This window comes from Triticum dicoccoides, chromosome 6B (assembly GCF_002162155.2).
Source record: "Triticum dicoccoides isolate Atlit2015 ecotype Zavitan chromosome 6B, WEW_v2.0, whole genome shotgun sequence".
NCBI lineage: Eukaryota > Viridiplantae > Streptophyta > Magnoliopsida > Poales > Poaceae > Triticum > Triticum dicoccoides.
Genome location: NC_041391.1, coordinates 187,962,495 through 187,976,701, shown reverse-complemented (window position 1 = coordinate 187,976,701; position 14,207 = coordinate 187,962,495). Strand labels below are relative to the sequence as shown.

At 48.0% G+C, this 14,207-nt stretch overlaps 3 protein-coding genes across 3 annotated transcripts; 1 reads left to right on the top strand and 2 right to left on the bottom strand.

The window, feature by feature from the left end:
* Positions 1–1,511: 1,511 nt before the first annotated feature.
* Positions 1,512–2,199, bottom strand: LOC119326551. The gene has a single exon (XM_037600184.1). It carries the CDS (start codon positions 2,155–2,157, stop codon positions 1,792–1,794), a length of 366 nt encoding a protein of 121 aa, XP_037456081.1. The 5' UTR covers positions 2,158–2,199; the 3' UTR covers positions 1,512–1,791.
* A 5,321-nt stretch (positions 2,200–7,520) lies between these two features.
* Positions 7,521–10,601, top strand: LOC119324710 (40S ribosomal protein S14-3). Its single transcript, XM_037598483.1, has 6 exons — positions 7,521–7,663; positions 9,552–9,671; positions 9,763–9,808; positions 9,892–9,977; positions 10,054–10,183; positions 10,341–10,601. Exons 1-6 carry the CDS (start codon positions 7,661–7,663, stop codon positions 10,406–10,408), a joined length of 453 nt encoding a protein of 150 aa, XP_037454380.1. The 5' UTR covers positions 7,521–7,660; the 3' UTR covers positions 10,409–10,601.
* A 175-nt stretch (positions 10,602–10,776) lies between these two features.
* LOC119324709 (early nodulin-like protein 1) lies at positions 10,777–11,720 on the bottom strand. Its single transcript, XM_037598482.1, has 2 exons — positions 11,488–11,720; positions 10,777–11,396 (listed from the first exon to the last, which is right to left on the bottom strand). Exons 1-2 carry the CDS (start codon positions 11,669–11,671, stop codon positions 10,945–10,947), a joined length of 636 nt encoding a protein of 211 aa, XP_037454379.1. The 5' UTR covers positions 11,672–11,720; the 3' UTR covers positions 10,777–10,944.
* Between the last annotated feature and the right edge of the window lie 2,487 nt (positions 11,721–14,207).

Here is a 14,207-nt window from a genome sequence, read left to right as displayed (position 1 = left end):
TAACGGTATTGTACTTGCCCGAGATTCGATCGTCGGTATACCGATACCTTGTTCAATCTCGTTACCGGCAAGTCTCTTTACTCGTTCCGTAACACATCATCCCGTGATCAACCCCTTGGTCACATTGTGCACATTATGATGATGTCCTACCGAGTGGGCCCAGAGATACCTCTCCGTTTACACGGAGTGACAAATCCCAGTCTCGATTCGTGCCAACCCAACAGACACTTTCGGAGATACCTGTAATGCACCTTTATAGCCACCCAGTTACGTTGTGACGTTTGGTACACCCAAAGCATTCCTACGGTATCCGGGAGTTGCACAATCTCATGGTCTAAGGAAATGATACTTGACATCAGAAAAGCTTTAGCATACGAACTACGATCTTTGTGCTAGGCTTAGGATTGGGTCTTGTCCATCACATCATTTTCCTAATGATGTGATCCCGTTATCAACGACATCCAATGTCCATGGTCAGGAAACTATAACCATCTATTGATCAACGAGCTAGTCAACTAGAGCCTTACTAGGGACATGGTGTTGTCTATGTACCCACACATGTATCTGAGTTTCCTATCAATACAATTATAGCATGGATAATAAACAATTATCATGAACAGGGAAATATAATAATAACTAATTTATTATTGCCTCTAGGGCATATTTCCAACAGTCCCATGTGCCCTAGCCTTCTTACCGCCAGAACGGATCCTTCATTCTTCCGCCAGAACGAAACTCCACCGAGCCTCACATTCATACCCCAAGCACACAAGCCCCGACGCACATGCTGGCGACCACGGAGCTGCGTGTGTCCACGTCCGTGGTGGTGGCAGAGGTGGGAGACGCTTCCACGGGGGATCAGGAGCAGCGGCGACATACTTGTGGTGGTGAATGGTAGGGAGACAGCTGAGGGTGAGGGCAACGAAGGTCATGCTAATGGACCTTTGCATCGGTCTGGTCCACTGCTGCAAAAAGATACTCCCTTCATTTTTGTATACAAGGCCACTATCAAAATTACAATTTGCAACTATACAAGGCCACTAACATTAATCGAGGCAAGATTGATGGTGTTTGCCTCGTCTAGAATCCAAGGACATTAATATATATCCCTTGCATGCATGCGGGAGTGAGAAGGTTGGCTTGCATTCCCAAAAATGGAATGTTGTTTATCTTGGTACCTGTAATATGGGTAAAAAGTGAATTCTACTCTAGTATTTCTTACATGTTGTTTATTTTTCAAACTAGACAATCGTCCATGCGTTACAAAAGATATAAATATTCTAGTACGTTAGATCGTGATTTACCTCCCTATATTAATGTATTGTAGCAATAAGCAATTATGAAATGAAAATTTTCCCATGATTTACCTGCCCAAATAAAATTTAGAATTTTATTGTATTTGGTATTTGCTTCTCAAAGAGAATAGGATAAGCCAATAAATGGGGCTGAACGAATGGCAAGGACGACAGAATCTTATGTTCTTTTCAAGGAGAGATACTCTCATACTCCGTTGCATCCCTCATATGACAGTTTTTAGAAATGTTGAATCCATTAATTTTTTTAATACAGCACATACACTCACCTCTATAATATGCCGACGAACATCTTACCTTACAAGCATCTTTAAGATATTGCGCCAACACAATATCTTTTGAGATCGACGAAGTCATTATGAACGCCTAGTAGTCGATGGATCTCCTCACATAGGCAGAAATCCGCGTAGACACATTAAAGCTTAGCTACGCATGCTAGCATACCCAAGTTCAGCAGCAAGCCTAGTTCGTTAGCTTATTAATTTCCATGCATCCGGTGCGCAAACACGGCTCGTCGGCCGTGCCCTTTACTGCGCGTGCTCTCCCAGCCGCCACCGCCCGCCTGGCCCTGGACGCCGTTGCCGGAGAAGCAGCTGCTGAGCTCCCTCATGAACCCGGCACCGCCAGTGCGCGCGCCGGCCGGCCACGCCCTCTTCATCGACGCCGCGGAGGCAGTAGCCTGATGATGATGACGATGGTCGCCGTAGGCCAGCTGCTGCAGCTCCCTGTCGTCCTCGACGATCGTGTCGAGGCTCCTCGGCACCTTCCTCGGCCGCACGACCGACACGAGCTGCGGCGGCGCCACCTCCGTCACGAACCTCGACCTCACCTGCACCTTCGCCATGACGTTGATCGATCACACCTTAAGAGTGTCAGTGCGTAGGCCTTTGCGTTGCGTGTGGCTACCTCAGGGCTCACGGCGGGGCGTATTTATACTCGCACGGAACCAGCTCCATGCCATGGGCCACACGGCAGAGCTAGAAGCGGACGGCGGCGTCGCCGTCGTCGCGGCCTCCGCGACAAGACGGGTCGCACAAGTGTACGGGTCCAGGAGCTATAGCTCGCTCTCCAGCCACCCATGCACGCACGGTGCCGCGCGCTCGCCGACGCAGCTTTCCGGGAAAAGGCGGGCGTGATGGCGCCATGCATGTCCCGGTCGCGTCGAGCCAGCGTTCAACGTGGAGTTTTTTTTTTCGGGGTAACAGGCGTTCAACGTGGAGTTAATGCGGGGCATGCTGGAGCGCGCGCCCGCGACGGCGACGGCAGCCGGCGACGTGGCGCACGCACGGGCGGCGTAGAGGAATTTGTTTCGTTTTCCATTGATCGTTGCCATGCATGCATTTTTGTGTGGTTTTGCGGCTGGAGCTGGGTACGTGTACGTTGGCGACGCTCTTGTCAGGCAGGCCGGACGGCCGACGTTATCCATATACGGCGCTGGAAGAGCGTCTGAGAAGCTCAGCAACGCCGTGCGCAGCCGGGCACGAAGACGGTATATATACACATCAGAGAATTACGTTTTCCTCTCAACTTTTTTTTTTCCATATATGGCCGGTGACGAGACGGTGACCACTGGCCGTCGAAAGAGGTAACGCGTGGCCTGGAAAATTATAGCAAATACATTGAAGGAAAAAGAGCAGAGACAACTATTGGTTTTCTATATGAGTTCAGTTATACTCAATCAAATCATCTTGAAGTTGACTGTGAGTTGCACGATCACGTATTTCATGATTAAATTTGATGAATTGTGCAAAAGTTGCCATTCCACTCTCAGGCTCAACGTTTTCGCCATGGTAATCCCATCCTAAAAAATATTGTCATCATGCTTATCCTCTACAATTATGTTGTGCATGATCACACAAGCAACCATCACCTCCCACATAGTCTTAGTGCTATCCTAAAAAAACATAGTCTTAGTGTTCCATGTTCTAGCAGGGTGTCAAAAATAGCCCATCGAGATTGGAGCACACCAGAAGCACGCTCTACATCCTTCCTAGCATTCTCTTGTTTTTCGGTAAACCTAGCCGTTTTCTCTCCTTGGGGTTCAGCTAGATAGTATCCCTTGTTGTGTTGGCGGGAAGTGATCTTAGAGTTGACATATGGGGCGTTGCTTTCCGAAAGCCTCGAGAACACCGGAGAGCACCGAAGCACATTGATGTAATTGTGAGAACTCGCCATGCCAAAAAAAGGATGCCAAATCAAGAGATCTTGTGATGCCACAACTTCAAGTATGGCCGTGCAACCATCAACATGTCCCTTATATTGCCCCTGCCAAGCAAATGGAAAATTCTTCCACTCCCAGTACATACAATCTATGCTTCCAACCATGAATGTGGCGTTGGTGTGCCGAAGGGCGGCGACACCCCTTGGCAGGGCACGGGCCGCGAGCTACGTACACCATCTGCGGCAAGAAGCGGAGCCAACGTCGGCGCTGGATGCGGTGGCAGATGGGTGGGTGCCGGAGGTGGCGAAGAGGCCGAAAGCTGGGTGGCGGCGGCGAGGGCGATGAGGCCCTAGCTGGGGAGCTCAAGCTCATTTTGGAGGGGGCTGGAATGGCCTGTGTGCCACCAACAAGCTAGCGGGCCAGTGGAGGACAAGAGGAGGACACCGCGGGCGTCCGAGGCATTTCCGCGCGGACCCAAAACCAGACCAAATTTGTGCTGGAAATGGGTCGAAGTGGACATGAAAATGAGGAGTTAATTGCAAAAAACCACCACATTTGGGGTATCAATTGCAGAAAACCACCTAGTCCCTAATTTTATGCAAAAATCACCGCGTTTCTAGTAATCTTTTTTACAAATTGCACTGATCAGGTGATTTGTCCCATTTAACCACTTTCTGACAAGTGGGACCAGATTGTAAGAGCAAAAAATTTACACACACACCCCTTGATCTAAAACACAAAAGCAATCAGACCCCCACAGCCCGGGCAGAGACACGGTGGGCGTCGGGTTCCTGGCCTCGACCGCGCTGCTTGGCCAGGGACGCCGGAGCGACGCGCTGGGCGGAGCAGCCGGCCATCTCCGCAGCCACGAGGGCCAGCAGTGCACAGAGGGGCGGTTGCGCGCCAGTTGTCGGCGTCAGGAGGCGGGGCAGCGACCATGGCTGGGTCCGACAGGCGCCGTGGTTGCTCCCCTGTGAAGGAGAAAGAGAGAGTTGAGAGGATAGGAAAGAGAAAAGAGGGGAGGAGGAGGTACACGGCGGCGGGGAGGCCCTTGTCGCCAGAGGCGACGGAAGACGGCGGCACCGCCGCCCCGCAGGTTCCGCGGTGGCTGCGTGTCAACCACGGAGTTCAACGCCTCCACGCACAAAAGCTCGTCGACGCCAAGTTCTTCCGCAAGGAGCTTGTTTCCTCCTCCTCCCCCTCGCTCCCTGGCGTCGGAGCCGGCCTCCCAAGCCCCGCTCCTTGGCCCGCATTGGCGTGGTGACTGGTGAGGGAGGGCGCCTCACCGCGGCCGGAGCTCAAGCCGCCGCCGCCCTTGCTGCTCACCTGCATCGGCGCCGGCTAGGTGACGGGGAGGCACACCGGATGCACGCGAGTAGCTATGCCCGCCGCACGAGCGCGAGCAGCAGCGGCGTCGGCCACGCTCACCGTCCATCCCGGCCTCACGCCACGTTTCCCCCGGCTCTCAATGGTGGCAGCCCGGAGAGGAAGTGGTCGGCGGCGTCCACCACCGGACCAGTGGGAGGCGTTCAGAGTGGGAGCAGGGGATCAGATCGACCGGGAGCAGGGAAAAACAGGGGCTTGATTGCTTTTTGTTTTTAGATCCAGGGATGTGTATGTCATTTTTTGCCAAGTCGGCTTCTTAGAGTCCGGTCCCACCTGTCAGAAAATGATTAAATGGGCTAAATCACCTGATCAGTGCATTTTTGCAGAAGGTTTACTAGAAACGCGGTGATTTTTGCACAAAATTAGTGACAAGGTGGTTTTCTGCAATTGATGCCTCACATGTGGTGGTTTTCTGCAATTAACTCTGAAAATGAGCATCCATCCATTTGCGTCGGCGCGTTGGGCCGTGTTTCTGGTCTACACGGATCAAAATAGACACGGGTGAATGAAATGCGTCGGCCCTTCGGAGTTGCCCTTGTGCATGCATGCTGTTGCGAGCAGCCTCAAGGTTCTTGAAAATTATCAATGAAAATAGAGTGAATTTCAGTTTTAACCTCGACTACTTGTGTACTTGTGAGACATATTTGTACACCTTTTAAACAATGCCGTTCAAGATCACCATAGGTGCCAAGGCCTCGTGGTTAACAGAAACATTGGCTCCCATTGAAGAGCATGGCCTGAAAGATTAGGACAAATCAAGACAAAATTTCCACCAGCACCAAGTCTAAGATTTGAATCCGGGAAAGTGGTTCCACCACAAGAAACCTAACCAATTAAGCTCTCCTAAGTACAAATGACAGGCACATAAAGGTAATGATTTTCTGAATATTTTGATATTTTATTTGCATTTTTATGAGTTCATATGAATTTGTTATGAATTTTTAAAGTATTAGTCAAATAATCAAAGGTCACACGGACAACCTCAGAGACAAAACAAAAGGCAAAACTGAGCAGAGCCAAAAAAAAGGGCAAACCCCATAGGCTGACACAACAAGGGGCAAAAGTGTAATTCTCCCTTTTTTTTATTTGACTCTCATCTAGCATTGAACCCATGCTTCCTCGAGTAGCCGCAAAGATGAGTTCGTAATGTTAAACCCTTGAGAAAAATATGAAGAAGCCCAGACCATGGAATTGCGGCACAACATATATAACACGTGAATTTTCTGCATTAGCCTATTAGCATTATGCATTAACCTTAAGATACTCCTCCTTATTTGGAGCTAGGATGCACCAAACGGGTTTCTTTACGAGAGATACAAAAAAAAAACTAAGCTCAATTTTCTCAAAGGACTAAATACATAGCAAGCTCAATTTTCACGAAGGACAACATACATAATAGTCAGATTGATGTTACTTTGTGTCTTCAACATACATCGGTGTCATCCATATTCCTTTCAGAGTAGGTACTATAAGACAATAAGAGATTTATGGTTGAATTTTCCTTCAAGTATAACTCTAATCTATCTTGCAACATCATGAGTTGTGCGCAAATTCAGTTGAAGACACAATGTTGCAAGCCGTGGAAGATATATGCCATTAGCATTATTTTGAAGACACAATGTTTCCAGAGATATTTCACATCTTTTCCATATACTTAATCCGTGTTTATGAAAAAGATGATGGAAGGATGGACCTGATACACAAAATGGGACATTGTTGTGCAAGTGTTGAACTAACCAAACATTATGAATACACTACGAAGCAACTTTTGCAAATATAGAGCCAAAACTGGTACAGATAAGACATTGACCAGCCATGTGACTAAATACCTCATGAAGGTTCTTTGAAATTGACATTTGGAATTTGGATAGCATAACTTAAAGAGAAGCAGCATCTACCATTAAAATGAGAATGGACACATTCTTTTCCAAAATAAAATAAAATAAGACCATGTATATTGTGCCCTGCACACAAAAACAAATCGTGCATGATTACATGAACGGAATTTTACATGATTACATGACAGAAACACAACAAGTTTCATATGCATGATTACACAAACGAATTTTTACATGGTTACATGGTAGAAACACAAAAAATAAGACCATGTATATTGTGCCATGCACACAACAAGTTTCCACATGAACGAATTTTTACATGATTACATGATAGAAACACAAGTGCGGTAAACTTAATGCAAGCCTCATATGCACGGGCGTACATACATGTGTCCACATCTTCTTCACAGCTCGATGCGCACATGATAAATTGTAACCCTGTGGGGGTTAAAAAATAGGCCAAAATATGAATTACTTGTAGAATAAGAGATAAATTGCCGTGTTCAACGTACAAATTTTGAGATCTTAAGTTTATGTAAATAATCAGGATAAGTATATGTAATTTTTTTTGGAAATATAAGTATGTGTAAAAAAATCAGGACAAGTCTTGTTTGTAGGCAACAATAATAATTCACTGAAGAGGGACTGATGGATCAGTCGTGCTGACGGGCCCATATGAAGGCATGAGGTGTGAGCCCAACCGTACTAATAAAAATGAGCCCATTTGCTGCCTCTTTTTTTCTGGCCTGGGCGGCTATCTAGGCCCATGCGATCACCGGTCCCACTTGCAGACACTGCTTCAGCCTCCGCATTAAACCCTAGTACCCGTCATCCGCCGCCGTCGCATATAACCTCTCCCGGTAATACCTTTCTCACTCTTAACGAAACTCCGGCGGCGGCGGCGACTCGCGACCTGAAGCACAAGGAGAAGGCGCCTCGATCCCTCGTCGCCTCGCGCCACCATGGTATACCTTCGTCTCCGTCTCCCTTCAGCTGGCATTTACATGGCTGTCGAGTTCGCGCGACGGATTCGCTGTGCGGACGCTTGTTCAGTGGGGTGAATCCGGCAAGATGTGCAGCTGCATCTTGTGATCTAAGGCGTTCCTTCTGCTATTGTATGGAACTTTTGCAGTATCATTCGGTGCTGGCTTATGATGAAACTGTAGCTCTGCGATTTAGGTGCCTATAGATTGGAACTGTAACCTGGTGCTTTGATTTTTAACAGCTGAACTGGTAGAGAAATTTCAAGTTAGTAATGGACGAACGGTTACTGTGGTTTGCAGGTGATGATCTTGGTGGTGAACTGTTTGTGTGTGTTTCAAATGATTTGGGTTGCTCATTTTGGGAGGGGATAAATCTGGTTTTTGTTCACAAATATTCCCAAGAGCTGCAGTTTTTAATTTAAACGCACTTGCAATTCACACTTAGATGATACAGAGAAACAGAAGGAGGCTAAGATTTAACTTAAACTCATTTGACATTCTTTTTGTTTAATTGCTGAGAATACTGCATTGGCAGATTTTGGAAGATTTCTCAGGCTCTGTTTGGTTGAGCTGCAGATTCTAAAAAAGCTGCTGTAGAAAAGCTGCTGTGAAAATGCTGCTGTGGAAAAGCTGGAGGCTGTTTGGTAAAACAGCTGTGAAATTGTAGATTTGGCTGTGAATTGTCTATATTGCCCATGGGGCCTGAGTTCATATATTTATGTACTTATTGACCGTAGGTCTGTGATATGTACATTTGTAGGTAACTGAACGATCATTTTTCAAAGAAAAATTATGACAATGTAGGCGATTCATAGCTAATGCATAGGCAATACAACGACTGTACTTTGATGTTGCATACATTTAAATAGATATTAATCCCGTAATATTATTACAAAACACATGCACCATAGAAAACACATATGGTTCACATGGTGTTGACCTCCATCGACATAGCTAAACATCGAGATATGCTACAATACTATCAAAATTTCTTCCACTTTACATCAATATACCACGATATGACAAGCAATATGCAGCAACATATCAAAATGTCATCCACTTTACATGAATATACAACAATATGACAAGCTACATGCATCAATATATCAAAAATCATCCATTGTTCATCACTTCACATGAATTCACTCACTACCAACAGAGCAAAAAAAACCTACTTGGTACAGGACATGGGAAGGGGACAAGGGCAGTGGGAGGAAAGGGGTGCAGCTACATGGCAGAACGGATGGAGGAGGTCGCGGCAGGGCTGCGGGAGGCGGCGCCGGCGGCGGGGCGCGCGCGGTGGAGGGACGGCGGCCCTTGCTGCTCCGGTGGCGCAGGCCGGTAGTTGAGGAAGGAGGAGGCCACGCCGAGTAGTGGAGAACGGAGGTCTCCGCGGGGAGGCGGACGGTGGACGCGGGAGGCAGCGCCGGTGGCTGGGCGCGCGGCGGCGGATGGGCGGCGCCGGCGGCAGCGGCTAGGAACCCTAGCTGTCGCTCGGGTCAATGTGAAACGAGCAGGGGTTTTTTCTCTTGTGGTGGATGCCTCGCTCGGGAAGAATAGGATCCAATCGTTTTTCACTTGCCAGTGGCAAACGTGGGTAAATACTATGAAACTTTCAGGGGACAGCTAAAACTGCACCGCTGAAGTTGGGGGTTCACCCGCTGCGAAAATTACACTGCGGGGAAGCTGTAGATTTTGCAACTTCTGCTTCTCATTTTACCCCTTTGGTTAGATTGTAGCTTTGAAAAGCCAGAAGCTGGTTCCAAAAGTCCAACCAAACACGGCCTCAGTATGCTGCTTTGATTAGTTACATAGTTATTGTGCAATTATGTCAAGTATGTGCTAAGCTAAATCTGATTTGCCTTGCTAGTCGAAGAGGAAAACCAGGGAGCCTAAGGAGGAGAATGTTACTCTTGGACCTGCTGTCCGTGAAGGGGAGCATGTCTTCGGAGTTGCTCATGTCTTTGCATCATTCAATGACACATTCATCGTATGTACTGGTTTGCCTATTACATGCTTTATTATGGTCGTCACCGTCATGTGCTGTTCGGTTTCTTACTGGTGTTAGCCTCCGTCTGCAGCACGTCACTGACTTGTCTGGGAGAGAGACCCTTGTTCGTATTACTGGTATGCTCTGTACCTTTTCTTTTAGTGGTTGAGCTATATTTTATGGTTTAAAAATAAATCTGATTGTCCCCTAATCAATGCAGGTGGAATGAAGGTCAAGGCTGATCGTGATGAGTCATCACCATATGCAGCTATGCTCGCTTCTCAAGATGTTGCGACGCGTTGCAAGGTTTGTATGGGCTTTCATTGGACTATTTTCTGTTTGGGTGCCTTCAGGATTCTGATATATGTGCTTGCGCTTCCAGGAACTTGGCATCACTGCTTTGCACATTAAGCTCCGTGCCACTGGAGGCAACAAGACCAAGACTCCTGGACCTGGTGCTCAATCCGCTCTCAGGGCACTCGCTCGTTCTGGCATGAAAATTGGACGCATTGGTAAATTCTGGCATCCGCTGCATATATGCAAATGAAGAATACATATCTTGTTACCCCCCTTCATGGACAGCGGGTCCAAGTGTACTTTGCTGTTTCATTGTGGTGTCACCCTTATTGGGCATAGAACTAATGATGGTATGTCTCATTCTCTTTGCAGAGGACGTGACCCCTGTTCCCACTGACAGCACTCGCAGAAAGGGCGGCAGGAGAGGAAGGAGGCTGTAGACGCCTTCTTTTTCATCGTCTCTCATGGTCGTCATCAAGAATTTGTAGTTTGAATAGCCTTATTATAGATCCTATGTAGTCGCCCGTCAGTTTACTCCGAGTTCAGAATATTTGACTGTCGCTTAATTCAGAGCTGTGCTTCGCTTCAGAACATCTCTGGTCGTGTATTTATGCGAAAGTATTAGTCCGCGCATGCCTTTATTATGCTTTCTGATAAGTAATACTCCCTGTCCGGAAATACTTGTCGAAGAAATGGATGTACTCTCTTCGTCCGGAAATACTTGTCATCAAAATGGATAAAAGAAGATGTGTTATCCATTTTTCCGACAAGTATTTCCTTATGGAGGGAGTCTATCTGATAATATGCTGCTGGAATGCCAATGCTAGGTGCTATCTCATTCAGGAACCATCATATTGCATTTGTCATTGATCATAACGGAAAAGAATCTGAGCAGAGACACGTTGCCCTCTGAAAAGGAGCAAATAGTCTTCCGGCTTTGAAAAGGAGCAGTAAAAGATAGCTTTGGAAAGCAGTACTAGAAAGCAAGCATGGCGTATCCAAACAATGCCACGAACGAGCCGGCGAGGCCTGCCACCGTGAGACCGGCGCCGCTGGCGGCTCCAGGAGGTGCGCCCTTGGCCGGCGTTGAGTTACTCGCCTCACCCGCCGGAGCATTTGGGGTTGCTGGGGAGTTTGGCGGGGCGCCACCTGAGGGAGCAGACGGCGGGGTCGTTGCTGTTGCTGCAGGCGACCCCTGGCTGGGCGTGGGAGCGCCCTTGGCGGCGGCGGCGACCATGACGATGAGCTTCTCGTTGGCGCGGCAGTTGGCGTCGACGCCGCTGATGAAGAAGAAGGCGCCGGCGCGGTCGAGGTCGAAGACGGTGTTGCCGTCGCTGAACTGCTTGTCGTAGGTGTTGGTGTTGCAGGCGTTGTAGTCGGCCGGCGCCACCAGCAGCACCGAGTCCTTGTCCTTGGGGTACACGAACACTGCACAAGCAATGCATGCATGAACCCCACACACACGCATCAAAGTCACGTCACCGAGATGCAAATGTGCAAGCAGCAGGAAGTCACGTACCGAGCTGGTCGCCGACCTGGAAGGTGGTCTTCTCGGCCCAGGTGTTGTAGGACTCGGCGCCGGCGCCGGGCACGCCCCACCCGTTGTCGCCGCCGACGTTGTACTGCGCCGTGCCGGCCACCGCCGCCATGAGAGCGGCGCAGGCGAGCACCACCACCAGGCCACAAGATCTATGGCTCGACATGGCTAGCTACAAAGTAGAAACTGCACTCTTCGATGATGCTTGTATTGGCCGATGGGTAGTATACACATTCTCTGGAGGCGGCCATGGGTACGTATTTGTAGTCGTAGGCACATGCATGCCGCGTACATGAGCTGATCGAGCAGGCCGGCTTTACACGCTGTGGGGTGCCTTGCTTTTGGCGGTCGCCTCAAGCTACGTAGAGTTAATTGCACGTTGGTACCACACTTGCTGACCTACTCACGAATCAGTACCACTACTCGTGCATGTCGCAGTTTAGTACCAACTCAGGGCCTAAGTGATGCATAACGGGCTGACAGCCGTATAAGCGCGTATTGACCGCGTATCCGACAGGTCGGGCCCACATGTCAGGTGACACGCTGGCCGAATCGGCGCGTGCCCGGTGCGCTGACTAGGACGAGGCCGGTGCGGTCGGTTACATGGGCTCGGTCGGACTCGCCTCACTCTCGCTCGACCTCACTCTCACTCTCGCTCTCCATCCTCTCTCCGATTCGCCGCCGCCCTCCGCCCGCCGCCGCCGCCACCTCAACCGGCTCGCCGTCGCGCCATGGAGGAGGAGAGCAGCCAGGACTCAATCGCGCAATACATGAACCTCTCCGACGACGAAGCCATGCATTACCGGGTGAGTTGTAGAGCTAGGGTTAGGGTTGGGTTATCAGATTTGGGGGGATTTGATTTGATTTGGGGATTTTGTTTTCCTTTTGTTCCTGTAGATCCCTGCTAGCATTGAAGACGAAGACTACAGTGGCATTGAGACAGCATCCAGAGTTCTTTGCCATCAGCATGGTGTGGCGGCTGAGAGGCGTGTAGCATTCGAAGCATTTAACACGGGCAGGAGGTTCTTAGTCTGTCCTATGAGTGTAAGATTCTGTCCAAACTCTGTGTTAATGGTATTGTTTAATCTAGCCATGTGCATAGAATTGTGCAGTCCAGTGCATGGAATTCATGTTCTTTAATCTAGCCATGTGCTGATGCACATTGTTTAATGAGTAATCTTGTACCATAGCTCTGATGGTCATTTTGTAGCTGTGTGAGGGTCATTTTTGTAGCCATTTAGTACTACTGGTGCTAATCAGTGGATTGGAAAATGTTTGCAGTACAAGAGTACTCACTTTGCAAATTATTTGATTGTTTAAGGTCAGAGAGATTCAATGTTAGAAGCTTAAAATTCACCTAGTGTTATATTATTAAAGTTGGCTATATTATTAAAGCTGTTTCCCAAGGATGCTTAAAGTTCATTTTTAATTCGGTGGCTAGTCATTTAGGGTCCTACATTGTTTTAAGATGCTCATGCTATGGTTGTTTATATTGCAGGAAGATGACAACTGTGGTGTTGTTCTCTGGGTTGACCCAGAGTGGCCTCCTACATTGCAGAATGCCTTGTTGAAGCTATGGGAAATGTATCATGACAGCAAGAGTGATAGGAGGAAGGATAACCTGGAGAGTTCATTCACTATTCACCAGTTGACTGAAGAAAAAAATAATCTAGAGGCCAACTATGACAAATTGGTTGAAGATGTGCACCAACTGTTCAATGCTCAAGAGGATAGGATGGTAGATTTCAGCTATTTGCAGGCTAAGATGCAGAATGTGCATGTTTCTGATTCAGTATCTGACATGAAGACAGAGATGGGGAAGAAAGATGCAGAGATCTTCAAGCTGCAGGAGAAGTATAAAGTACTGATGAACCTGACAGAATCTCAAGGCACTTGCATCAGAAACCTGAAGTTTAATCATCTAAAAGAGAAGGAAGTGCTTAGTACATCCACCAGGAATCTGCAATTCCAGGTTGATGAACTCAAAAAGTCTGAGGAAAAGCTGACCCAGGAGAACACCCAGCTGCTCCTTCACATGGGTGATCTCAAGAAGGGGCATGAGAAGCTCACAGCAAGGAGGGATCAGCTAAAGATTCAGATTGCTGAACTGTTGAAGTCAGAGGAGAAGAACAAGCAGAAATTGAAGGGGATCCTGGACATCTTGTCAGAATGAAGATGTAGAGGAAGAGCAAGAGCAAGATCCAGATCAACATGAAGAAGAAGAATGCTTGCTTTGCTGACCTTTTGTGAAGTATGGTGTTGTTGTGAACTAAGTTATGTACTATGTTGTGGCTTAAAGTTGTTGTGAACCACTATGGTGTTGTGGTGAACCACTATGTTGTTGCTTTAAGTTGTTGTGAACCACTATGGTGTTGTGGTGAACCACTATGTTGTTGCTGTGAACCACTATGTTAACTCTTAGTTGCTGTGAATCACTATGTTAATCAATATGTTGTTGTTGTGAACCAGTAAGTTGTGAACCTTGTTGTGAACCAGTAAGTTGTGAACCTTGTTGTGAACCACTATGGTGTTAGGCATTTAGGGTCCGTCGACGTCGAGAACCCCCTAAACCAAAGTGGTTAGGCATTTAGGGTCTGTCGACGTCGAGAACCCCCTAAACCAAAGTGGTTAGGCATTTAGGGTCTGTCGACGTCGAGAACCCCCTAAACCAAAGTGGTTAGGCATTTAGGGTCTGTCGACGT

What these genes read in the sequence shown, in the direction of transcription:
- LOC119324710 (XM_037598483.1), top strand. An exon ending in GACCCTTGTTCGTATTACTG is followed by an intron (nt 9,809 to 9,891) that starts GTATGCTCTGTA and finishes TAATCAATGCAG; the next exon opens with GTGGAATGAAGGTCAAGGCT. An exon ending in ATGTTGCGACGCGTTGCAAG is followed by an intron (nt 9,978 to 10,053) that starts GTTTGTATGGGC and finishes TTGCGCTTCCAG; the next exon opens with GAACTTGGCATCACTGCTTT.
- LOC119326551 (XM_037600184.1), bottom strand. Translation starts at nt 2,157, where the DNA reads ATGGCGAAGGTGCAGGTGAGGTCGAGGTTCGTGACGGAGGTGGCGCCG.
- LOC119324709 (XM_037598482.1), bottom strand. Translation starts at nt 11,671, where the DNA reads ATGTCGAGCCATAGATCTTGTGGCCTGGTGGTGGTGCTCGCCTGCGCC. An exon ending in CCAGGTCGGCGACCAGCTCG is followed by an intron (nt 11,397 to 11,487) that starts GTACGTGACTTC and finishes TTGCTTGTGCAG; the next exon opens with TGTTCGTGTACCCCAAGGAC.